General features: G+C 52.0%; 1 protein-coding gene and 1 long non-coding RNA gene across 2 annotated transcripts in view; one reads left to right on the top strand and one right to left on the bottom strand.

Annotated features, from left to right (window-relative positions):
• The window catches only part of LOC139019525 (uncharacterized), a 29395-nt gene extending 5554 nt beyond the window's left edge, over positions 1 to 23841 (bottom strand). The window contains exons 1-2 of the long non-coding RNA XR_011473122.1: positions 23768 to 23841; positions 23209 to 23401 (exon numbers count right to left, since the gene is read on the bottom strand). This is a non-coding gene — a long non-coding RNA (uncharacterized lncRNA). The remainder of the gene's footprint in view (positions 1 to 23208; positions 23402 to 23767) is intronic.
• Positions 23842 to 24359: 518 nt separating this feature from the next.
• Positions 24360 to 24871, top strand: part of SLC9A2 (solute carrier family 9 member A2) — a 123476-nt gene continuing 122964 nt past the window's right edge. Inside the window, exon 1 of the mRNA XM_070429772.1 lies at positions 24360 to 24645. Within this exon, the coding sequence (XP_070285873.1) occupies positions 24360 to 24645 (286 nt within the window). The remainder of the gene's footprint in view (positions 24646 to 24871) is intronic.

The raw sequence follows: 24871 nt of genomic DNA, 5'->3' as shown, positions 1-24871 counted from the left end.
TGTGACCTAAGGCAAGTTGTGCAATTTTCTTTCGATTTTTTCATTTTTGAAATAAGTTGTACTAATAACATCTATGATTTTAAAGTATTATGAGTATTTAACAAGATGATAGATGCACTGTTTGCAAAGAGCCTGACTCATTGCGTGCAATCAGTAAATGTTAGCTATTGCTCTTATTCTATCCAGTCTGTCATGCTACATAGTTCTCAAAATCCACTTGGTCCATCTGTGTACCTCCTGTAGGAAGGAACGCCTAGCACAGAGTAGATTCTAAGAAAGTTAAGTAAATACTTGATGTTCGGTTGTTAAAATAAATTAATGAATGGGCAAATGAAAACATAGCACACCCTGCGCTTTCAATTAATGTCTCTCTAAGGCAGTGGTTCTCAACCTTCCTAATTCCGCGACCCTTTAATACAGTTCCTCATGTTGTGGTGGCCCCCAATTTCATTGTTACAAACTTAACATAATTAAAGCATAGTGATTAATCACAAAAACAATATGTCATTATATATGTGTTTTCCGATGGTCTTAGGTGACCCCTATGAAAGGGTCGTTCGACCCCCAAAGGGGACCTGACCCACAGGTTGAGAACCACTGCTCTAAGGTGTTTGCCAGTTTTAAGGCTGATAATCAGAACTGTCAAAGCTCAGGGATGGCGGAAGCGGAGGCTCAGAGGCAGCACCTCTAGATTCTGCTCCTCCCCCTGGGGGAGATTTAGGAAACCACAGAAACAGTCCTCTCTGCACAGTCTGGAGGTCGCCAATGAGATTTCCTCAGAGTGGACTCTTATTAAATAAGATCTGCACAAGCACGCTTTTCAAAGGGGCCTTCGGACACACGTGGAGCCTCGAAAAGCCGTAAGGGGTTACTCAAGACCAAGAGCAGCAGGACGCCAACAAAGACACTTGGATGAAGGTTGGCATTTTAAACTCTGCTTCCTTTATTTCCAGGCTTGGTGTGGTCAGGTTTGTCTATTTCCAGTATGGTAGCAATTGATTAAATTCTAGAATACCGAACAAAATATACATCTCGAATGTTCTCACTTCCAACTCCTATTTCTAGAAACTTCTTTGCCATGACCTTGAAGGGTAGCAGAATATGCCACCCCCAAATCTATCACTTTGGTCCACTGACGAATTTGAGCAATAGGCATTTGAAAAACAGAAAATGCAGGGAGAAGCTTCCTCTGAATCCCCTTCATCTACCTAAAGACAGAACTTCCAAAAGTAACTCAGCCATCATTAATCTCCTCCGTAAGAGTTTCATCAACCAGGAAAGACTGAACTGTCATTTGATGAGCAGGCCAGAAATTGACACCAGACAAACAATGTCACAAACTATCACATCTCTCACCTATCCTTCTAAGGTCCTGTTTGTCTTTCCTAAAAGTTATTTACTCTCCCTTAAGAGGCTACATTTCCCTCTCCATTCCCTACGAAGATGGTATTTTATCCTGAATTCTAAGCCACCATGGACTGAGATAAACTTCTTTTTATTTTTCTCTTGTTAACATGTTGTTGTTTTTACAGAGATCTCAGCTAAAAACTCAGAAGGAGAGAGGACACATTATTTTCCTCCCCTACAATCCTTGAAGCAGTGCTCTTGTTTACTGGGTTCTCAAAGGTGCAAAGAGACTGTTAGATAGCAGCGAGCAAAGGTAGAGACCCTAAATGTGTGTTTAATTGATGCATGAGTGTGCCTTATATGTAAGGACCGACAGTACTGGAGGTTCCTGGGGGGTGGTTGTCTTCTGGCTTTGTGACTGCATTACATCAGAGTTCAGATATGACTCAGGGAGTTTCAGGGACAGAAAGTACCTCCTCCCACACGTGCCTGAGGAGGTGGCTCAGGATGGAGGTGGATTCAAATCCTAGATTTGTAAAGCCTTTTATAAAGAAACAAAGTTTCTTATTCCAAGTCTCTTATTTTATACTGCAGGCCCGGTGCACAAAATTTGTGCACGAGGGGTGGGGACCCTCAGCCCGGCCTGCACCGTCTCCAATCTGGAACCCCTCAGGGGATGTCCGACTGCCTCTAACAATCTGGAACCGCTGGCTCCTAACCGCTCACCTGCCTGCCTGCCTGATCACCCCTAACCCCTCTGCCTGCCTGTCTGATTGCCCCTAACCACCTCTGCCTGCCTGATTGCCCCTAACCACCTCTGTCTGCCTGCCTGATCGCCCCTAACCACCTCTGCCTCATCCAGCATCCCTCCTCCTGCCGGTCACAGGCACCCGGGACTCAGGCTTCCCTCCCTCTGGCCAGCCACAGGCACCCAGGACCCAAGCCAGCTTTGCCCGGGCCAGCCACAGCCACAGGGGACCATGGGCAGGTGGCTTCACCGGGCCGCAGCTGTAGGCACCCAGGACCATGGGGCGGGCAGCTTGTCCCTCTCCTGGGCCACAGGCACAGGCACAGCTGCTGGCATCTGGGACCGCGGGGTGGGCAGCTTCTACCTCTCCCGGGCAGCTGCCTGGCTGGTCCCTATTCCTCTCTTCCCAGTGTTGCATGTTTGAGCCATTATGGCAAGAGGGTGTGACAACCATTTGCATATTAGCTCTTTATTATATAGGATTATATAGGATTAGAGGCCCAGTGCACAGATTTGTGCACTGGAGGGGGGGGTCCTTCAGCCTGACCTGTGCCCTCTTGCAATCCGGGACCCCTCAGGGGATATCAGGCTGCCAGTTTCAGCCCAATCCCCACAGGCCAGGCAAAGGGACCTCACTGGTACATGAATCCATGCACCAGGCCTCTAGTATGCATATAAGATCTTTGGTTAATCTCTTCCCGCCCCCCCTCCCCTCTTTCCTCTGAGATTCATTAGTCTGTTCCATGTTTCCATGCCTGTGTGTTGAGCGTCTGCCTCCTGGTGGTCAGCGCACATCATAGCTACTGGTCGAATGGTCAAATGGTCGCTTAGGCTTTTATATATATAGATAGGCAAACTGAGGCTCTGAAAGCTTAGTGTTTAATACCTGAAGACAGAATTTTATTTAAATACTAGTGTCCCAGTGCACAGATTTGGGCACATTGAAAGGAAATTAATTAGAAGAAATATTTTAATATCGCTATTCACCTTTCTCTATAATAGAAATATCAACCAAATTCACTATCAACAATGACAGATGGAAACACATGCGTGTAGTTGGCACCAGTGAGAGCTTTATGTATGTAGATAAACTTGCTTAATTAGACCTGCTTTCTGATTTAGCTAAACTTTTTCCAGCCCAGTGAAGCACCCCAACTTCTCTTTCAGGTAATTGTCAGTAACACAGCAGTAAATATCAACATGAAGCAGATTATTATTGTAGATCACACAGGGAGAACAAAGGGTACAATATTTAACTGCAGCAGTGTTTGACTATATTCTGTGCAGTGAGAAAACCTTCAGTCATTTTCAAGTTCCACCATTTCTTACTTCTTTTCAGCTGGGTCAAGTTTCTAAACTTTCTTTTTTTTTTTTTTTAATATATTTTATTCATTTTTTACAGAGAGGAAGTGAGAGAGATAGAGAGTTAGAAACATCGATGAGAGAGAAACATCGATCAGCTGCCTCCTGCACATCTCCTACTGGGGATGTGCCCGCAACCCAGGTACATGCCCTTGACCGGAATCAAACCTGGGACCTTTCAGTCCGCAGGCCGACGCTCTATCCACTGAGCCAAACCGGTTTCGGCATAAACTTTCTAAATCTCCTTTTTCTGGCTAATGAAAAGAAAATAGGATTCTACCAAGTCTCCTGTCTACCTACTCCAAGACTTCTGTGAGGATCAAATGAGATAAGGCACAGGAAAACACAAACATTTGGTTAAACTGTAAAATGTTTGCACCTGGCTATAAAGCAAGTTGGGTTCCTGGGCTGAAGAAACTCCAAGGAGGCTAGTCACTAGGGCAGGGGTGGGCAACCCCTGGCACGCGTGCCAAACATGGCACGCCAGTAACTTTTGCTGGCACACGAAACCCTTTCTTATAATCTTCCATTTACAATTTTTTTCTTAATATCGACTTTTTTATTTTTCAGATAAATTCAGTGCAGGTGCATCTTAGATAAATAAATAATTTTACATAACAAGTTATCTTAAAGACCATAGACATGGATTGATGAGAGAGGGGAAGAGCAATTTCTATGCCTCTGCCTTAACTCTCCCTGCCTTCCTAGATCCGACCAGTGTTTTGGTTTCATCCACATACACTTGTGAATCTTTGTTCTCAGTGATGAATTTTGTTAAGTCTCGTAATAGGAGTAGCCTGACAGATGAAAGTTGTAGCTCGTGTATATCTCTGAAGGTCACAAAATATAAACCTGATGTAAAATCTCTGTCATCAGTGATGCAGCAGCAAAAGTCCCACTGATAATATCAAACGGAGTCATAAAGTTTTCTGTCGGACTATCAGTGTACATGTATACATTAAAAAATAAATGTATTTTTCATCATCATATACTGTGTTTTTGTCACTCAAATAAATTTTATTATTTCTTCAAGGTTCTTCACATACGTACACCTTAAGAGATATCAAGTAGGTATAACATGTTCTCAAAAAATTAGGGTTGGCACGCAGAAGAATTTTGAGTCAGAGATTTTTCTGGTTTTGGCACGCACTCACAAAAGGTTGCCCACCCCTGCACTAGGGAGAGGAAGCCAGGAGTGCTACGTGACATCATTACCTGGTGCCCACAGCAACCATTTCCAGGCTGGGCTGGGCTGTGGGCCGCATTTTGCACCATGAGGTATTGGCAGCATTGGCTGTGATTTGGTGAGGTGTCACTCTGGGTGGTAATGGGGCCTGTGTCCCATTTGGGGGAAGCCAGGTGTTAGTTTGTCAGCTCCAGATCTGTGGTGCTGTTTATCTTTAAATGACCAGTGCGTGTCATGGCAGCTCCTGTGTTGAGGGTCTGCCCCCTGGTGGTCAGTGCATGTCATAGTTACCAGTCGGACGGATGGACACTTAGCCTTTTATATATATAGATACTAGGAGGTTTCAATATTAAAAACACTGCTCTTATTTATAACCTTGAATTTGCATAAAGTGGTTTACTAGTATCAGATAGCAAAACATTTCTCTGCTGAAATGAAACACATTTCTAGCAAAAAGAAGAGACTGTAATTTCTTACACATCGATAAAGCATTCACACCACTAATAGGGCTGCTCTTCTTTTAAAAGTGAGGCTGGTTGAGACTGATTGATTTTGTTATTATAGTGAAGTCTATAACTGTGGTACATCTGCACAATGGAACACTACGCTGCTGTAAAAAAAGAAGGAATTCTTACCATTCGCAACAGCATGGATGGACCTGGAGAGCACTATGCTAAGTGAAATAAGCCAGTCAGAGAAAAATAAATATCACATGATCTCACTCATTTGTGGAATATAATGAACAACATAAACTGATGAACAAAAATAGATCCAGAGACAGAGAAGCATCAAACAGACCATCTAACCCTAAGGGGGAAGGTGGGGGAGGGGGGGTAAGAGACCAAACAAAGGACTTGTATGCATGCATATGAGCATAACCAACGGACACAGACAGCAGGAGGGTGAGGGCCTGTGCTGGGGGGAGGGAGCGGCTGGGGAGAGGTCAATGGGGAGAAAGGAGACTTATGTAATACTTTCAACAATAAAGAATTTAAATTTAAAAAATCAATAAGTAAACAATAATATGAGTGCTAGCTATTTTTTTAGCTTCACTTGAAGATATGTTTATTGATTTTAGAGAGAGAGAGGAAGGGAGAGAGACAGAGAAATATCCATTGGTTGCCTCCCCTATCAGGCGACTGGGCATCAAATCTGCGCCTGGGCAGGTGCCCTGACGGGAATGAACTGCTACCATTTGGTGCACAGGTCAATGCTCCAACCAACCGAGCCATCCAGCCAGGGCGAAAGCGCTAACTTTTTAGAGACACAGGGTTTTAACTGAAATCTCATTACAAAGCTAGGGCGTTAGTGCTTATACAAAGCAGATTGCAGATTTCAAAGAAGGAAGGAGGTAAAATGTGAGTATTATAAGAACGAGTAAACCACCAGTGTGAAATCAGTTCTACTACCTATCACAAGGTACTCTTGAGACTGTCCTCCGCGCCCCCCCCTCCCCCGCCCCCACCAGAGGACAAGCCACTTCGGTTCCTACCGGGCTTCCTGAACAAGCGGGGGTGGGGGGGAGTGGGGGGGTGGTCCCAGGCGCGGGGGGGGGGGGGGGGGGGGGGGCGGGGGGGAGGTGTCCCAGGCGACCGGTGGGGAGAGTGCTGGCGCCCCACTGTGGTGCCAGGGCGCCAGTGCCACCTCAGAGCAAGTGGCTTCCTCTGCAGTCGCTGTGCCTCTGGGAAATGTGGGAGAACACACTACCCTCTGGAGACCTTTGCCAGATCCTCACACCCAAGAGGAATCTGGGGTGGGGGAGGGGAGAGGAGGGGGCAACATTCAACAACTTCATTGAGCTCCAGGCCCCACGAGGCAAGAGACAGTTAAACCAGGTCCTCAGAGCTTTCCAGGCGGGATTTGGGGTGCATTTAAGACCAGCCTTGCCCTCCACGACGACCCCATCTCCTCTACAGAGATCACATTATTTTCTAAAGCAGTGGTTCTCAACCTTCCTAATGCTGCGACCCTTTAATACAGTTCCTCATGTGGTGGTGACCCCCAACCATAAAATTATTTTCGTTGCTACTGTTATGAATCATCATGTGCAGGATGTATTTTCATTGTTACAAATTGAACATAACTAAAGCATAGTGATTAATCACAAAAACAATATGTCATTATATATGTGTTTTCCGATGGTCTTAGGCGACCCTTGTGAAAGGGTCCTTCGACCCCCAAAGGGGTCGCAACCCACAGGTTAAGAACCGCTGTTCTAAAGTGCACCTTCTCATTCGATGAACTCCCGAGTGCTCTGTGACTTTTGTGATGCCGGGGATACTGTCCTGCGATGGCTAGGACTCCTGAGAGTGTGCCTGCGACAGGGGTCCGGGAACCACTTCTATTCTAACGGACTACTTCCGGTTAAAGGGGAGAGAAAGATCTGCCCGTTTCTCTGAGCAGCTTCATATGTTCCTAGGAAACACTCCTATGGTACGATGTGAAGATCAATCCAAATCAGGTAATTCCCATGTGTGAAAATACTTACAAATCCTGCCATGTGATTGGATAGTCACATCATTTGAGTAGAAAAAAACGGAGATGTGAGATCCCAAAATATGAAGGAAATGCTTCCTGTGGAACCGTGGTAGCCACCCTGCAACTGGCGCAGCCTGAGGGGCCTGCCGCCCACCCCCCGGTGAGAGCTGTGGATTCTGGGCAATCACACACTTATTTACCAATGGCTCTTAGCGGGCACTTACTGAACTCTGGGCACTACGCTAAGAGCTAAGGATAAAAGAGCTTTCAGCCTCGCAGGAGAAATAAAACTATTAAGTGCTAAGAAGGAAGGTATTAGGAGATAGCAAAGGGCATAAATGGGGACTCTGATTAGTCCAGACAGTCAGGTGCCAGGTGAGAGTTCCTTGAGTCAGTTACCTCTGAGTTGAGACCCCAGGGGGAGTTAATAAGGTCAAGGGCAGAGAGGAAAAAGTTTCCCCTGTACAGGGAACAGAATGTGCAAAAGCCCTAAGGTGAGAGGGAGCATGCGCACACAATCAGTCAGAGTTCACAGAGCACTGAGGGGCTTGGGAAGGGGAGTGAGGTAGTGGGAGTAAGAGGCAGAAGTCAAATCAGGTGAGCCATTGCAGGATATCAGTCATTCCAAATGGCAATGAGAGCCTCGAAAGACGTTTCACTTGCTGGAGACAGGATCTCCCCTGCGTGACGCCTGGGGGTCATGGGTGGCATTGGTTGTTTCAGAGCTTCTCATCACAGGACTTGTGAGGAAGTGGCTCAGCTAAGTCTGTTTAGCTAAAAGAAATTACACCTAAAAGAGGTGTAATTTACCTCTTTCCGGAAAAGATGTAAAGATTTGCTTTCTGGAAAAGATGAAAAGAGCATGTGCGTGTTTAAACTAAGTCCTTATCTTCCATTTATAAAAATAAATAAAAAAGTATTTTTCCAAATGTAAGGAAAAGTTAACTACCTAGTATATGTAACTGAACAATACCCCTCCCCTGGGAACTGGACACTTCACAATGGACATTGCACTTGCCTAGACCACAATCCACTTGCTAAGACCATTGTCTCTCCCCTCTGACTGCCCAGAATCCGAACCTGCACAGAGAATTCTCCACCCAGAAACAGCCCGCCAAAAGTCCTTTAAAAACCGTCGGCTCCCGTCACTGGGGTGCTGGAGCCATCCAGGCTCAGCCACCTGGTGTGCGGATGAGCGAATAAATTCATAATCCCTCACCATTCTGGCCTCATGCGTTCCTCCTTGGGCGACCTAACATTAGGTGCCAATACCGGGAGGATTCCACAGGGAAGGGAAGCCATTGTCCTGGGTTCAGTCACCCTGAGTTTGCTACTCGGGGAGGAGCAGGCAGCAGCAGCTCAACCTGGGCTTACCTCTGAATCCTACTCAGGTGACTCGATTGCCAGCCGCAATCAGGTCTTCTGCCCTTATACCAGGGGTGGGCAAACTTTTTGACTCGAGGGCCACAATGGGTTCTTAAACTGGACCGGAGGGCCGGAACAAAAGCATGGATGGAGTGTTTGTGTGAACTAATATAAATTCAAAGTAGACATCATTACATAAAAGGGTACGGTCTTTTTTTGTTTGTTTTGTTTTATTCATTTCAAACGGTCTGGATCTGGCCCGAGGGCCGTAGTTTTCCCACGGCTGCCTTATACCATCCCCCCTCCTCCCTCCCTCACCCCCCACCCCCTACCCAGCCAGCCAAGGAGGACTCCCGATTGGGAACCTTCCTTCTCCATTGCTGACGCTCCATCCCACACCAGCCAATCTTCTCTAGGCAAGTGACGTCCCACAGTTCCCCTCATCCCGAGTCCTCTGCCCTCTCTCTCACTGCCTTCTCGGAAGTCTCTCGCCTCGAAAGTCCTAGCGCTAGGCCAGAAGCCTTCTCAGCCATTCGGCTTTGGGTCCTTCTGCATTGGGGACTCCCAGTCCAGAGGGTCACCTCTGGTTTCTCATGGTGATTTGTTTAGCAGCAGGGACGCCGGCCCTAAACAGTCACCTTTGGATTTGTGGTCTGTCACTCACCCTTCCTCTCTCGTGGGCCACGCCCACTCCCTCTGCACACTCTCGGGGGAGATCATGCCCAACCACCTCACTTTATTCTGTAACACTGTTTGGCCACAACTTAAACTAGATGGTAAGTCTCAATGGCCGGAAAATGGTACTTTCCATTTTAACACACTGAGCAACTTACATAATTACTGTCACCGCAATGGAAAATGGTCAGAGATTCCCTCCGTCCAGGCCTTTTTCACCCTCCAGTCCCAATCCTCTCTCTCAGTTCTGCTCTACCCATCAGATCTTTCTCCTTCCCACAAAACATCGCCCCCTAACACTTCTGATTCTGAATCTACTTTTGACCCAGCAGACCACTGACCTCCATCCCCTTCCCTCACCTGCAGTAGATTCCCAAAACACAGACCTTGCTAACCAGCAACCACCTTCTCCTTCAGCCCCTGAAAGCCCAAATCCCAAGAACACAAGCTTCAAAACAGCCTTTTCCTACCTAACACTTGCTCTTGGGCCACCCAAAGATTACCTTCCTCAATAGGCTCTTCTGTTCCCACACCCAAGCCACCCCTGAGGGAGGCAGCAGGAACTGAGGGGATAGTCCGAGTCTACATCCCACTCTCTGTGTCTGAACTCACACAGATTGAGAGGCATCTCAGGTCTTTTCCCACCGACCTGATACTTTTACTAAGGAATTTAAATACCTGACCCAGTCCTATGACCTGGTCTGGCACAATATCTATATCCTCCTGTCCTCCTCTCTCACCCCAGAGGAGAAGGAGCGCATCTGGCCAGCAGCTCAGGACCACGGCAAGGCCTCAGTGTCCACCACAGGACTCAGTGTCCAACCCGGTTGGCGCTGAAGAAGTCCCCTGAACTGACCCGAGATGGGACTATCAGGTTTCTTCCCCAAGGCACCGGCTCTATAGCCGTATAATCACCTTTCTCATTGCCAGACTCAGAAAGGCTGCCCATAGATGGTCAATTATGACAAATTTAATGAAATCACTCAGGGCCTCAACGAAAACCAAGCTCTCTTTTTCTCCCACCTCACAGAGGCCTTACAGAAATTTACCACCTTAGACCCCCACCTCCCTGAGGGAGCCCTTCTTCTGAACACCCTTTTATATCCCAATCAGCACCCCAACACACACCGTAAACTTCGAAAAGTGGACAGAGGTCCACAAACTTTTCAAAAAGACCTCGTTAACCTGGCCTTTAACATCTTCAATAATAGAGATGAGAAGACCCAAACCCAAAAACAAAAGTGAGATCAGGCCCAGGCTGAGGCCCAGAAGCGGCTAGCCACCGCCTCATGAACCCCAAATGAAGTGCCGGTCATCCTACCGAGGGTAAGTCAGGGGCTAAGCCTCCTCCAGGCCCATGCTTCAAATGATCCCAAAGACAGAAGCGCCCAGGCCCTGACAAGACCCCACAGAGTTACATCCCCAGGACAGAGCCTCACATAATGATTGGGGTGACAGGTAAGCCAATCTCCTTTTTAATCGACACTGGGGCCACTTATTCTGCCCTCCCCGAATTCACTGGGACCTTTGTCTCCTCCTCAGTCTCTATTATGAGGTTGACAAATTAGTCTCACAGCCATTAGCCACTTCACCTCTACACTGCATCTTACTAAATCCCCCCATTCACTCTTTTCTAGTTCTACCTCAATGCCTAGTACATCCCCTCATAAAGCCCAGTTGTCCCAAACCACAGTCACCTACCTCAGTTTCTCTCACCTCATGAGGCCATTCCTTGGACTGTAAATGCCTGATTTCCTTATCTCCTCCACAACTGTTCCCTCTTCTGAACAAGAAATATTCTCCTTTCTCAGGCTCGCTGGGTTCTCTTACCTCTGGTTCCCAACTGTAGTCTTCTTGCAAAGCCGCTCTATGACACAGCGAAGGGACCATTCAGGTGAACCTTTAGATCCCAAGGCTGCATTCTCACCCCATTAATGCTCTGAAAACTGCTCTGACCTCAGTGCCTTCTCACCCCCCATCCCCCTTCCCAAAAAACAACTTTCTTTACTGCAACACTACGAATGCTTACTTAACAGCCCAGCTACTATCAGAAGCTGAACTCATTATCACCCAAACCTTAGCCTGTTATCTCGAAGGAAAAATGTGGCAGTTTTAAGTCCAAGTGGCTAGAGGCCTGGGAACAGCCTGCTGGGCCTGCTCTCTCCTCCCTGCCCCCCACCTTTTCTCCAGCCTCATGTGCCCACACATAATTTTCCAAAGTCTTTGGTAACTTAAAGGTTTTGGAGCATTGCTGGGTAAAATGATAAACATCTAAATATTTTTAAATAGCATACAATACTGAAACACTGACTGCTAGACATGTTTTAATTCGCCTGCTCTTAGTTTTTATTACAGAAGGTCTCTTGTACTTTGTTGACTGTATATTTTCTTGAAAGTAAGGGTGTGGTTAAAGTGTGTTCATAAATATAAATGCTGGCTGTTTACTTTTTGGCTAGAGCTGGTTATTTGTGAGTGGGTAGAAGGTTTGTGCTGTCCAGTGAGTCAGGACCTGGTCACCCTGACATCAAAGAGATCCTTTCTCTCTGAGTGAGCTAAAGCAGCCGCCCAGGCGCTCCCATTGCCTAAGTCCTTATATCTGAGCCTAGACTTTCTTCATTTTCATGCTCATTCCCAGTCCTGGACACTAACACTGAAAGCCTCAACAAGCCTTGGTATTTAGGGACCTCTCTCTCCTTTTCTCGCCTTCTTAAAGCTCATACACTGCAAAGGACACTGAGTCAGGAATGATCCCGTAATACAGGGAAATAACAGAGCAGACCAGGAGGCCAAGACAGTGGCTCAGGAGAAGCCCCTGTCCCCCCAACTCTCAGCTACACCCCATATAACACCCAAATACACTCCAGAAGAACTTCAGTCCCTTTTAGCTCTTGGGACCACTCAGGAAGATCCATGGTTAAAATTTCAGGGAAAATATATCCTTCCCCAGGGACAGGCCCATGATATCTTATGGGCTATTCACAATTCCCTACGTATAGGATACACTCACAACTCCTAAAACCCCTCATCACATGTCCTAGCCTAGCCTTCCTACTGCAAGGTATCACCAAAACCGGTTCCACTTGTTACTCAGTATCTCCCCAAGGACAGGGTAGACCTCCTTCTTTTCCCACTCATCAGTCAAGGGGACAAATCCCTGGACAAGACTGGTAGATTGACTGCACTCACATGCCCCCTATTTAAAAAACCAAGTATCTCTTAACTCTAGTAGACACCTTCTCAGGCTGGGCAGAAGCATTCCCCTAAAATCGTCCTCTGAGGTCACACAGCTCCCATTCAGCATATCTTTCCCAGATTCGGCCTCCCCACCTCACTAAAATCCTATCTAATAATAGACAAAAAGGGTAATTAACCCTCCAACATGCTTCCGATTGGCTAATCGCACCATATGCAAATTAACTGCCATCCAAGATGGTGGCTAATTTGCACACTGCAGGCAGGGCGGGACAGTGTGAGCCACCATTGCCAGCTGCCATCCAGGCCCCCATGCGGCAGACCCAGAAGCCGCCTGCCCACCGCCTGTGACCTGATCTGGTCCCAGGTTGCAGGCTGGCGCCCGTGTGTAGCTGCAGAAGCCCCCTGCCCACACCCGTGTGTAGCCGCAGAAGCCGCCTGCCCACAGCGTGTGCAGCCACAGAAGCCGCCTGCCCACAGTGTATGCAGCCACAGAAGCCACCTGCTCACGCCTGTGTGCAGCCACAGAAGCCTCCTGCCCACAGCGTGTGCAGCCGCAGAAACCTCAGGCCAGTACCCGTGTGCAGCCACAGAAGCCGCCTGCCTGCCACATGCCACCATGATCCACTGAGTTATGAGGCCAGAGAGCAAGGAGAACTTCCACCCCTGAGTCAAGGTGGGGAGCAGAGGACACGGCCTCCCCTCCTAAAGTCTCCAAGGACAGGACCTAACCTAAGCCACATCCTCTGAGACAGCCTGGCAGGCACCACTGACCCTCCCTGCAGGCCCGGCCCGCCTCCCCCTTCCCCTGTCCCTGCACAGCTCCCATAGCCCCCCTCTGGCTGAGTCAGGCACAACAGGTTTGCAGCCACAGGGGCGATTTAGTAGCTAATGAAAAATGCGAGAAAGAACAAAAGAAGCAGCTACTGCAGTGGGGAAAAGAAGTTCATAAAATTCGTTGTCTGAGTAACTGAGGCAGCCAGCACAGGCCCCTGCACAGGATGAGGCTTCTGCTTCTATAGAAACGTCCTGGGGTTAGAGGTGAGGGGGTGCTGCCTTTCCCATCTCAGAGCTCTAGGAGGAGTCTATGCTCCCCCTCCTGGTATTCTTAACACCCAGAGACCCCTCCCCAATCCAGGGCAGGAATGTTCCACGCTGACCGCCTCCAGAAAGCAGAGAACAAAGAGGCACTTCTTGACTTCAAGCCTCTAAACCAGTGGTTCTCAACCTTGGCTGCACATTAGAATCACCTGGGAATCTTTTTAAATCCTTATTTCTGGGCCTCATCCTCTGGAAATTCTGTTTCTTTGTTATGGGGTGAGGCCACAACATTAGTAACAAAGAAACAGAATTTCCGGAGGATGAGGCCCAGAAATCAGAATTTTAAAAAGATTCCCAGGTGATTCTAATGTGCAGCCAAAGGTTGAGAACCACTGCTCTCAACAGACTTGACCACTGCGGGCAAAGACCTGCAGCTGAGAGGGGACAGGTTCTGGGTGTCAAGGTCCAGAGAGTGGAAGGCCTCCTGGGGGAGCAGTGGATCTGGAAGCCTGTGTGCTGGGTCAGAGACACGCCTGCCTCCCACCCTCCCCTGCCCTGCACATAGACGTGCCTGGACTGGGGTGAGGAGGAGAAGGAGAACTAGAGGGAAGGAACACTGAGTGTTTGTTGGCAGCCGTGTAAAAGGACTGTGACCCTCCCCTCCCGCTGAGTCACTCCCTAAGGCAGCAGGAGACGGAGGGTCTGAGAGCAGCCACACAGCTTTGTGGCCGTGACCCAGGCACCAAGATGGTGTCTGTGAAATGGGGCTGATGAGGTGTCAGAGGACCTCACCCCAGAAAGCCCAATTCCTCTTTGTGTGAGAGAGAGAAGGTGGTAGGGAGGGAGGGAGAGAGCGAATTGGACTCAAGAGGCCTCAAGGCCCAGATAAGGAGAATATACCAGGGGTCGGCATGGACTTGAGCTCTGAGGTGAGGGTCAGGTGAGGGTCAAGGGCACTGGGTGGGGGCCAGTCCAGACAGAAGACTGAGGTCCAGATGTCCTTGACCCTGCTCAGTTCTTTGGCACCTCTGCCTGAGATATAAACTGTCTGACATGGAAGTACAACTCCAGAGAAGGGGGTGGGGAACCTAAGTTAACTAATATTTTGTTTTTGTTTTTTCACTTGGCAGAATGGGGGCTGAAGTTGAAGTTAGGTTTGGTTACTAAACAATAAAGAAAGCAACATTTCTCGCATACCCGACTGTATGGTCTGAGTTTGCTGCTGCCTATAAACCGAGAAAAAGTTGTAAAATGAAGTACTAATCTCTAGGGTTTAGGTCAGACCGAGGAGTAGTGCAACTCAACCAGAAGCTGGCTCATGGCTGGCCAGTGCAGAGGTGGTGGCAGGAGCCTCTCCCACCTCCATGGCAGCACTAAGAATGTCCAACTAACAGTTTAGGCCTGATCCCTTGGGGGCCTAAGCCTTTAGTCGGACATCCCCCAAGGGCTCCCTGGCTGCCAGAAGGATGTCTGACTGCAAGCTTAAGCCTGATCTCCTGGGTAGTGGGCCTAAGTCAACAGGTGGACATCCCCCAAGGTGTCCTGGACTGCAAATGGGCACAGGCCAGGCTGAGGGACGCACCCCTCCCCCCCCCAGTGCACAAATTTTGTGCACCGGGCCTCTAGTCAGATAATGGACCTGCTTTCATATCTCAAATAACTCAACAAGTCTCCTTCACTCTGAACATCCAGTGGAACGTACATTCCCTACCAGCCCCAATCTTAGGCAAGGTAGAAAAGGCAAATTCTTAATTAAGTCCCACCTAACTAATTTAGTTCTTCTTAAAACTAAAGAACCTTAAACTACTCTGGTATCTCTAGCCTATATGCACATCAGGGCAATTCCCTCATGCACCCTCCTTTCTTAGTTCCTTTGAACTCATGTACAGAAGACCTTTCTTATTCAGAAACTTCCCTTCCACAGAGACTATGTCTGCATTTTAAATCTCATCAGACAATTACTGAAGAACATGCTGATCAGATCCTCCCTTGATCTTTTACAGGAGACATCCCCCTACTCCTCCTAAAGGAAACCCATCATAATTCATAGTGCTGAAGGCAAGGCCCTTATCAGATGCTCTTCACCACCCCAATTGCAACTAAACTCTCAGCACACACCCCATGGTTCCACCTTCCCAGACTAAACCCATCTTAGGAACACCTCCATCACAGGAGCTGGAGTCCCCTAAGATTACAGCCACCAGGTCGGGCCCACCACACCTCGCCTTACCCCCATCCCAGAGGAAGAGGATGAATGAGGTGCTCCCTATGTACCCTAATACCCTGACTTCCCTGAAAGCCCACCTCTCCCAGTACAAATCCTCCAGGTCCTAGCTACTGCCCCCTCTCCCTTCACATCAGGACTCTCACCTTTCCATGGGACTGCCTTCTACAAAGGGACTTGGATTATCCATAGGGCAAGATTTCCTTCTTTCTAGATCCCAAACATACCTTTCCCCACTTGGGGCAATCCAGACCCTGGAAGTGGGGATTAGCTCTTCTTCTCATCCTATTCCAGCTTTCCTCTCCTACACCCATAAGGAACTTTCTCACCTCCGCTCATCTCCAACCAACATTTAACCTCGCCCATTCCCTCCTTAGCCAGGGACTGCTGGCTCTGCCTTTCCCTCTCCTCTTCAGCATCCACCACCATCCCTATCCCAAACAAGAGATGCAATCAGGCAAAAACCACTCTGGCTTATAAGAAGGGAAAGGGAACTATATTTCTCAAAAAGGCAGACACCCTTCTAGGTAATTATCCTACAGCCCAGGCAAATCAAGCTTCCCTCCTTTTCCGTACTTATATGCAATCTCCTACTAAGGTAGCTCCTTCCTCCCTCCCGTCACAGGTCCTAACACTCTACACACCCCACTAATCATCCAAGCCCCTTTATGCTTTACAAGGTCACAGGGCAATATAACAAAAGGCCAGCTCCCATCATCAGCCTGCAACACCACAGTTAACCTAGAACTACCAAACGGCATTGGTCCCAATGGGTTGAGTCCCAGGTCTCCCCGGAAGCCAATGGTTATTTCCTACAGCCAGTCTTACTTCTTATCCAGCCATGCAGGTCCCAGGCTTCAACTGCTCCTTTCCCTCCATTTTGCTTTTCTCTTGGATAACAGCCCATCCTAGAATTCCCTCCCACTTTCACTGCAATAGACTCTCAACCACTCATCTGTCACCCCTTAACGGTAGTGCCATGGCAACCACCCTCTCAGCTTGGAGTGTAGAACCTGGAAAGGGAACCTCATACCCTTTAGTCACCTCTTCTCCCTATACCTTTCAGCTTGTCTCCATGATCAGGGATTTTCCTTTCTCTGTGGGGAGAACACATACACCTGTCTCCCCACCAACTGGACAGAAACCTGTACCTTCGTCTATCTCTCACCCAACATAGACGTAGCCCCCTGATAACCAGGCTTTCCCTGTCCCAGTAACCCACCATATCCGACACAAAAGGGCAGTCCAGATAATCCCTCTCCTCAAAACCCTCGGCATCACAGCAGGGGTTGGAACTGTCCTAGGGGCCTAACCACTACTCAACATATTTTGAAATCCTGTCTCAGAACCTACAAGAAAGCCTAGATGACATTGCCAAAAGCTTGGTTCACAGTCAGGATCAGAGAGCCTCACTGGCCGCTGTCACCCCCAGAGCAGAAGAGGACTGGGTCTCCTAACAGCGGAGAAAGGGGGCCTGTGCCTCTTTCTGGAGGAAGAATGTTGTTTCTGTGACAATGAGTCCGGCCTCCTCAGGGATGCCGCAAAGATCAGGGAACTGCAATCAAATCCATGGGCCTGCTGGCTAAAGGAAATAGATTGGCATCTACTTCCCTTCATGGGACCACTAACACTCCTCTTCCTCATCCTCGTTTTTGACCCGTGTATTCTGTGCCATTTTTCATCTTTCCTTCAGGACGGCTTTTAAGCCTTCACCAACCAGTCTCTCGGGGAGATCATACTGCTTCGACCTCTCGCTCCACCAGGAGGAATCTATTCAACATTCCAGCTGACTACAATCAAAGGCCAACCCCCTGTGATCTCAATGTCCAGACTTAGCAGGAAGTAATTACAGAAGATTTGACCTTCGTCCCTATTCTATAAAACAAAAAGGCTGGAATGTTAGGTTTGATCGAACTATTGAATCAATACCCCTCCCCTGGGAACTGGCTTTTAGGCCACTTCACAATGGACATTGCACTTGCCTAGACCACAATCCACTTGCTAAGACCATTGTATCTCCCCTCTGACTGCCCAGAATCCGAACCTGCACAGAGAATTCTCCGCCCAGATATAGCCCGCCAAAAGTCCTTTAAAAACCGTCGGCTCCCGTCACTGGGGTGCTGGAGCCATCCAGGTTCAGCCACCGGGTGTGTGAATGAGTGAATAAATTCATAATCCTTCACCATTCTGGCCTCATGCGTTCTTCCTTGGGCGACCTAACAGTATCTACACTAATAAAAGAGAAACATGGTAATTAGCGTACGACCGCTACCCTTTTCATTGGCTAATCAGTGAGTATATGCAAATTAACTGTCAGCCAAGATGGCGGCCGGCAGCCAGGCACTGAAGCGAGCATGAGACTTGCTTGCTGCGGACTCCAACGTTCCCTGCCTCACTTTCCGGCCTCTCAGCTGCAAGTCTAAGCAACTATGTACTATGCTGCAAATAAGAAGCTAAACAAAACCCCAGAAACCAGCCGGACTGAAACCCAGCTGGACCGAAACATTGTATCGATGTTTTCAGCAGCGAGGCCTCAGAGCTAAAGCTGGCCCAGAATAAAAAAAAAAGAAAAGAAAAGAAAACAAGGAGCAGTGGGAAGCTTTAGTCACTCGCCAGGCGGAAAACAGCCCTTAGCCCCTCACCCAGACTGGCCAGGCACCCCAGTGGGGACCCCCACCCTGATCCTGGACACCCTTCAGGTCAAACCAGCCAGCCTCTCCCATGCACCAAGCCTATATCCTATATAGTAAAAGGGTAATATGCCTCCCAGCACCGGGATCAGCGGAGCAGCGAGGCTCCTGGCACCAGGATCAGCGTGACGGGGCAGCGCCCAAACCCCCTGATCGCCCTGCGGCTCTGTGTGTGACAGGGGGCGGGGCCACAACCACCCTATCCACCCTGCTCCGTTCGTGACAGGGGAAGGCACCCCAAATCCCTGATCAGCCCTTCTCTGTGCCTGATAGGGGGGAGCTCCCCAATGTCCTGATTGCCCTGCGGCTCTGTGTTTGACAGGGTGCAGCGCACCAACCCCCTGATTGCCCTGCGGCTCTGTGTGTGACACGGTGTGGTGCCCCAAGCCCCCCCCCGCCCCACGACGGGCCCTGCTCTGTGTGTGACAGGGTAGAACCATAACCTCTCCATCGGCCCTGCCCTGAGTGTGACAGTGGCGACACCCCAACCCCCTGATTGGCCCTGCTCTGTGGGTGATAGAGGGTGGTGCCCCAACCCCCCTCCACAGGCCTTGCTCTGTGTGTGACAGGGTAGAGCCATAACCTCCCCATTGGCCCTGCCCTGAGTGTGACAGGGTACAGCGCCCCAACCCCCTGATCCGCCTTGCTCTGTGTGTGACAGGGGGCTGTGCCCCAACTCCCCTATCGGCCCTGCTCTGTGCATGACAGGAGGGAGCTTCTCAACCCCCTGATTGGCCCTGCTCTGTGAATGACAGGGTACGGAGCACCAACCCCCCTGATGGGCCCTGCTCTGTGAGTGACAGGGGGGAGCTCCTCAACCCCCTGATCAGCCCTGCTCTGTGCCTGACAGGGGGTGGCGCCGCAACCTCCCCATCGACCCTGCCTTGAGTGTGACAGGGGGCGGTGCCCCAACCCCCCAATCGGCCCTACCCTGAGCGTGACTGAGGGTGGCATCGCAACCTCCCGATCCGCCCTGCTCTGTGCATGACGGGGCAGCGCCCCAACTCCCCAATCAGCCCTGCTCTGAGCCTGACCAGGGGCTGCACCTAGGGATCGGGCGTGCCCTCTGCCACCTGGGAGCAGGCCTAAGCCAGCAGGTCGTTATCTCCCGAGGGGTCCCAGACTGTGAGAGGGCACAGGCCTGGCTGGGGGACCCCCCCCTCTGCCCCCCGAGTGCACAAATTTTTGTGCACTGGGCCTCTAGTCTACACTAATAAAAGAGAAACATGGTAATTAGTGTACGACCGCTACCCTTTTCATTGGCTAATCAGTGAGTATATGCAAATTAACTGTCAGCCAAGATGGCGGCTGGCAGCCAGGCACTGAAGCGAGCAGGGAGGCTCGCTTGCTCCAGTGACTGCGGACTCCAACGTTCCCCGCCTGCCGCTGCCTGCCTCTCAGCTGCAACTCTAAGCAACTATGTACTATGTTGCAAATAAGAAGCTAAACAAAACCCCAGAAATCGGCTTTCATTCAGCCAGGATTCATCCAGCCACACCGCAACATTGTATCCATGTTTTCAGCAGCGAGGCCTCAGAGCTAAAGCTGGCCCAGAATAAAAAAAAAAAAAAAAAAGAAAACAAGGAGTGGTTGGGAGCTGCAGTCACTCGCTTCAGGAAAACAGCCCTCAGCCCCTCACCCAGACTGGCCAGGCACCCCAATGGGGATCCCCACCCTGATCCAGGACACCCTTCAGGGCAAACCAGCCGGCCCCCACCTGTGCACCAGGCCTCTATTCTATAGAGTAAAAGGGTAATATGCCTCCCGGCACCGGGATCAGAGTGACAGGGGGCAGCGCCCAAACCCCCTGATCACTCTGCGGCTCTGTGAGTGACAGGGGGCAGGGCCACAACCTCCCTATCTGCCCTGCTCTGTTCATGACAGGGGAAGGTACCCCAAATCCCTGATCAGCCCTGCTCTGTGCCTGATAGGGGGGATCTCCCCAATCCCCTGATTACCCTGTGGCTCTGTGTTTGACAGGGTGCAGCGCACCAACCCCCTGATTGGCCCTGCTCTGTGTGTGACAGGTGCGGCGCCCCAACCCCCCCACCCCCCAGGCCCTGCTCTGTGTGTGACAGGGTAGAGCCATAACCTCTCCATCGGCCCTTCTCCGAGTGTGACAGTGGCGGTACCCCAACCCCCTGATCGGCCCTGCTCTGTGGGTGATAGAGGGCGGCGCCCCAACCCCCCCTCCGCAGGCCTTGCTCTGTGTGTGACAGGGTAGAGCCATAACCTCCCCATTGGCCCTGCCCTGAGTGTGACAAGGTGCAGTGCCCCAACCCCCTGATCCGCCCAGCTCTGTGTGTGACAGGGGGTGGTGCCCCAACTCCCCTACCGGCCCTACTCTGTGAGTGACAGGGGGGAGCTCCCCAACCCCCTGATGGGCCCTGCTCTGTGTGTGACAGGGTATGGAGTCCCAACCCCCGATCGGCCCTGCTCTGTGAGTGACAGGGGGCAGCGCCCCAACCCCCTGATCGGCCCTGCTCTGTGAGTGACAGGGGGCAGCGCCCCAACCCCCTGATCGGCCCTGCTCTGTGCGTGACAGGGGGTGGCACCGCAACCTCCCATCGACCCTGCCTTGAGTGTGACAGGGGGCGGTGCCCCAACCCCCCAATCGGCCCTAACCTGAGCGTGACTGAGGGTGGCATCGCAACCTCCCGATCCGCCCTGCTCTGTGCATGACGGGGCGGCGCCCCAACTCCCCAATCAACCCTGCTCTGAGCCTGACCAGGGGCTGCACTTAGAGATTGGGCCTGCCCTCTGCCACCCGGGAGCAGGCCTAAGCCAGCAGGTCGTTATCTCCCGAGGGGTCCCAGACTGTGAGAGGGCACAGGACGGGCTGGGGGACCCCTCTTCCCCCCCGCCCCTCAGTGCACAAATTTTTGTGCACCAGGCCTCTAGTCTATATATAAAAGCCTAAGCAACCGTCGCAACTGAAACAACTGAAAGGATGACTGAACAGGCTGTGTGGGGTGACCAGGCCAGCAGGGGGGTTAGTGAGGGATGACCAAACGATTGAACAGCAGGCTGCATGGAGCGACCAGGCCAGAGGGGGGGAGCCATGAGGGGTGACAAGGCCAGCAGGGGGTGCAGTTGGGGGCAACCAGGCTGGCAGGGGGACTGTTGGGGGGAATTAGACTGGCGGGGGGGGACAGTTGGGGGTGACCAGCCCGGCAGGGGGATCATTTAAGGGTAACCAGGCCAGCAAAAGGGGGCAGTTGGGGGTGACCAGGCCAGCGGGGGGGGGAGGGGGAGTTAGGAGTGACTAGGCTGGCAGGGGGGTTAGTGAGGGACGACCAAACAACTGAACAGCAGGCTGCATGGGGCGACCAGGTTGGCAGGGGGTTTAGTGAGGGACAACCAAACGACTGAGCAGCAGGCTGAGTGGGGCGACCAGGTCGGCAGGGGGTTTAGTGAGGGACAACCAAACGACTGAGCAGCAGGCTGAGTGGGGCGACCAGGATGGCGGGAGGGCTATGAGAGGCGACAAGGCAGCAGGGGGACAGTTGGGGGCAACCAGGCCAGCATGGGGGGCAGTTAGGGGTGACCAGGCCGGTGGAGGGGTGCAGTTGGGAGGCAACCAGGCCAGCAGGTAGGGGGTAGTTGGGGGCAACCTGGCTGGCAGCAGGGGACAGTTAGGGGCGATCAGGCCAGCAGGGGGGGTCAGTTAGGGACGACCAGGCAGGCAGCAGGTGAGCGATTAGGAGTCAGTGGTCCAGGATTGCGAGAGGGATGTCCAACTGCCGGTTTAGGCCCAATCCCTGTGGGGTCCCCCGAGGGGTCCCAGATTGGAGAGGGTGCAGGCTGGGCTGAGGGGACCACCCCACCCCCCGCATGAATTTCATGCACTGGGCCTCTAGTAGATTCATGAAGTTAAAGTAATGTTGCAGTCTAGCATCTCTACTGCTACTGTGGGCAGGAAGGCCCCAGAAATACAAACTTGTCACTCACTTTCTTGTTTATGGTGCACAATCATTTTTAAAAGTGTTCTGTGACTCAAACTCCCAGAAACTATTGTCTGAATTTGCCCTTGCTCTACTATTGATTGTTTCACTAAAGTTATAGAATTGGCCTAATTTGCTTACTCTGAATAAAACTTTGCTTTTGTGAACAATCTTTAAAACATTCTCCACTATTCCATTGAAAAGCACCTGAGAAATAACCGGCTGTTGTCGCACCTGGTCTGGGGGGGCGGAGGGGTCTGGAATCCTGTCAGCTAGGGGCCTGGACCTGAAGCCTCCTGGACCCTGCTGGGCTTGTAAATGTGGGTGAGTCTGTATGCTTGCTTGCTTGTTTGTTTTTAAACACTTCTGCATCTATAATTCTTCACTAAATGGGCACAATAATGTCTGTATCTCTGGTTTTTTGTGTGTTAATTAACAAAAATACAAGTTCCTTGCACAGATATGCAATTTTTTAAAAAAGTAATTATTTCCTTTCTCACAAGGAAATGTTCAGCACGTGTCTTCCGTGAGCATTGCCAGTGAACAGAAAAGCAGCTCGTTGGTTCTTTTTAAGAAGCTAACACATCCTTACCCTGCAGTGGCACTCTTTTGAAACACTGGCGCTGTATGAAATGTTAACTGAGTGCCTGCCCTCTCCCAGAGCCCTCTCCCGTTTCACCTGGCCCTGGCCCCGCGTTACTCTCAAGTCCGAAGAGGACTGTGCCTTCCAGGCTTCTGTTCGGTCTTGGCTCAGTTTTCAAGTGCGCTCTGCTGACAGCTCACAGTGCCCTGCTGGGACTTTGGGGAACACCACACACACACACACACACACACACACACGCACTCGCGCACACGCGCGTGCACACACACACACCCTGTAAATGCTGAGTTGCCAGGGGTTTAACAGCCATATTTTGACACATTAAAACTTTTAGAAAAGAGACAGATTGTCTTGCCTGATCTGAAAGGGAACATTGTTCCAGTGGCTTCAGTGGGCTCTGCGTGTGTGCTCCTTTCCGCTCTTGAGACTCAGACGCCGGGCTGAGGGCGCAGGCGGTGTCCCCGACGCCCTTGGAAGGGGCTGCGCTGCCGGAGACACTCTCGGTCCAGGAGAACCGCTTCCTCTCCTCCCTGAGCGCCGCAGCCGCCCTGTAATCAGCGCAGCGGGTCAAGCTGGGCTAAGCCGGCAAACCACCGGTTTTCCACGAAATAACTACATTTCTGTGGCTCCCAGACATGTGCACCTCTAACCCTGAAAACAGAGGAAGATGTTTCTATTTCTCGCCGGGGAGGGAGAGGGAAGGGCAAGCAGCGTGCAGCCAGCTCCGGTGGGAAGGAGCGCGTTCGGTGGGGGCTGGGGGGCTCGGTGAGGGCAGGGGACCCCGAGTCCCACGGGACGTCGAGGAGCAGAAAGTCCTGGACGAGATCCGATGACTCTTGGGGGACGGGATGGGGAGACAAAGTGAGGCTTTCCCCACCTCCCCCGGCCACCCCCAAGCTCCGCAGCGGCCCCACCTGCGCCGCTCGCCGTCCCCTCTGACCCCGAGACTGAGGCGCCGCCCCTAAGCGCCCTGAGGGCCAGGTGTCCCCTCCGAGAAGCCGGCGCGGGACAGGGCGCCACGCGTGGGTCGCGCCGGCCCCTCCACTGGATGGACGCCCGACGCTGCCTCCGGGGCGGGGACAGCTGCGGCCACCGTCCGCCCGGCGCGGCGACCCCTTCCGCTGCTCGCAGGCTCCGGGGCGGCGGGTCCCGGCGCGCGGTGGCGGCCGGAGGGGGGCGCAGCTGCCGCCCCCGCGGCCACCCGGGCCCCGTCGCCCGCGCGCTCGGGCAGGTGCCAGGTGCGCGGTGCCCAGCCGGGCGCCCGCGTCCTCCCGCCCCGCCGCCAGGGCGCCGCGCCCGCCCCGCCCCCGCCCGCGGGCCGCCCGGGGCCGCGCCTGCAACTGCGGTCGGCGAGCCGGGGCCGGGCACGGGCCGGCGACCGGGGGCGGAGGGCGGCTGAGGGTGGCCGAGGGCTCGCATCGGGACCGAGCCGCGAGCTGCGGAGACCTGGCCGGCGGCGTCTCAGGGCGCGATGCGCTGAGCGCCGAGGGGCCGCGCGCGGGGCCCATGGAGCCGGCGGGCACCGGGCGGCGCTGGCCGGGGCCGCCCGCGCCGCTGCTGCTCCTGCTGCTCCTGCAGGTAGCGGGGCCCGCGGGCGCCCTGGCCGAGACCCTGCCGGACGCCAGGGCCGTGGGCACCAGCGCCAGCCCGCCCAGCCCCGCGAGCGTGGTGGCTCCGGGGACGACGCCGCTGGAGGAGAGCCGGCTGCCCGTGTTCACCCTGGACTACCCGCACGTGCAGATCCCCTTCGAGATCACCCTGTGGATCCTGCTCGCATCCCTGGCCAAGATCGGTGAGCGCGCTGGGCCCGGGCGGGGGCGAGGGGCGGGGGGGAGCTGACCTCTGCCTCGGGGTCCCCTCCCCACCGACGAGGGCAGGGCGACCGGTGGAAGAGCTCTGGTCAGGAAGGGCCAAGGAGGAAGTATCCTGCTCTGGGTTCTTGGTGGGCATCGGCCTGGCAGTAGCCCAAGCAGAAGCCCCCACACTGAGGGATGGCCGCTAGCCTCTGCCTGTTAGCC

Source organism: Myotis yumanensis, unplaced genomic scaffold (assembly GCF_028538775.1).
Source record: "Myotis yumanensis isolate MYYU_CA2020_CCGP unplaced genomic scaffold, mMyoYum1.0.hap1 SCAF_11, whole genome shotgun sequence".
Lineage (NCBI taxonomy): Eukaryota > Metazoa > Chordata > Mammalia > Chiroptera > Vespertilionidae > Myotis > Myotis yumanensis.
Note: the sequence above shows the minus strand (reverse complement) of the source record. Positions and strands in the feature narration are given on the sequence as shown.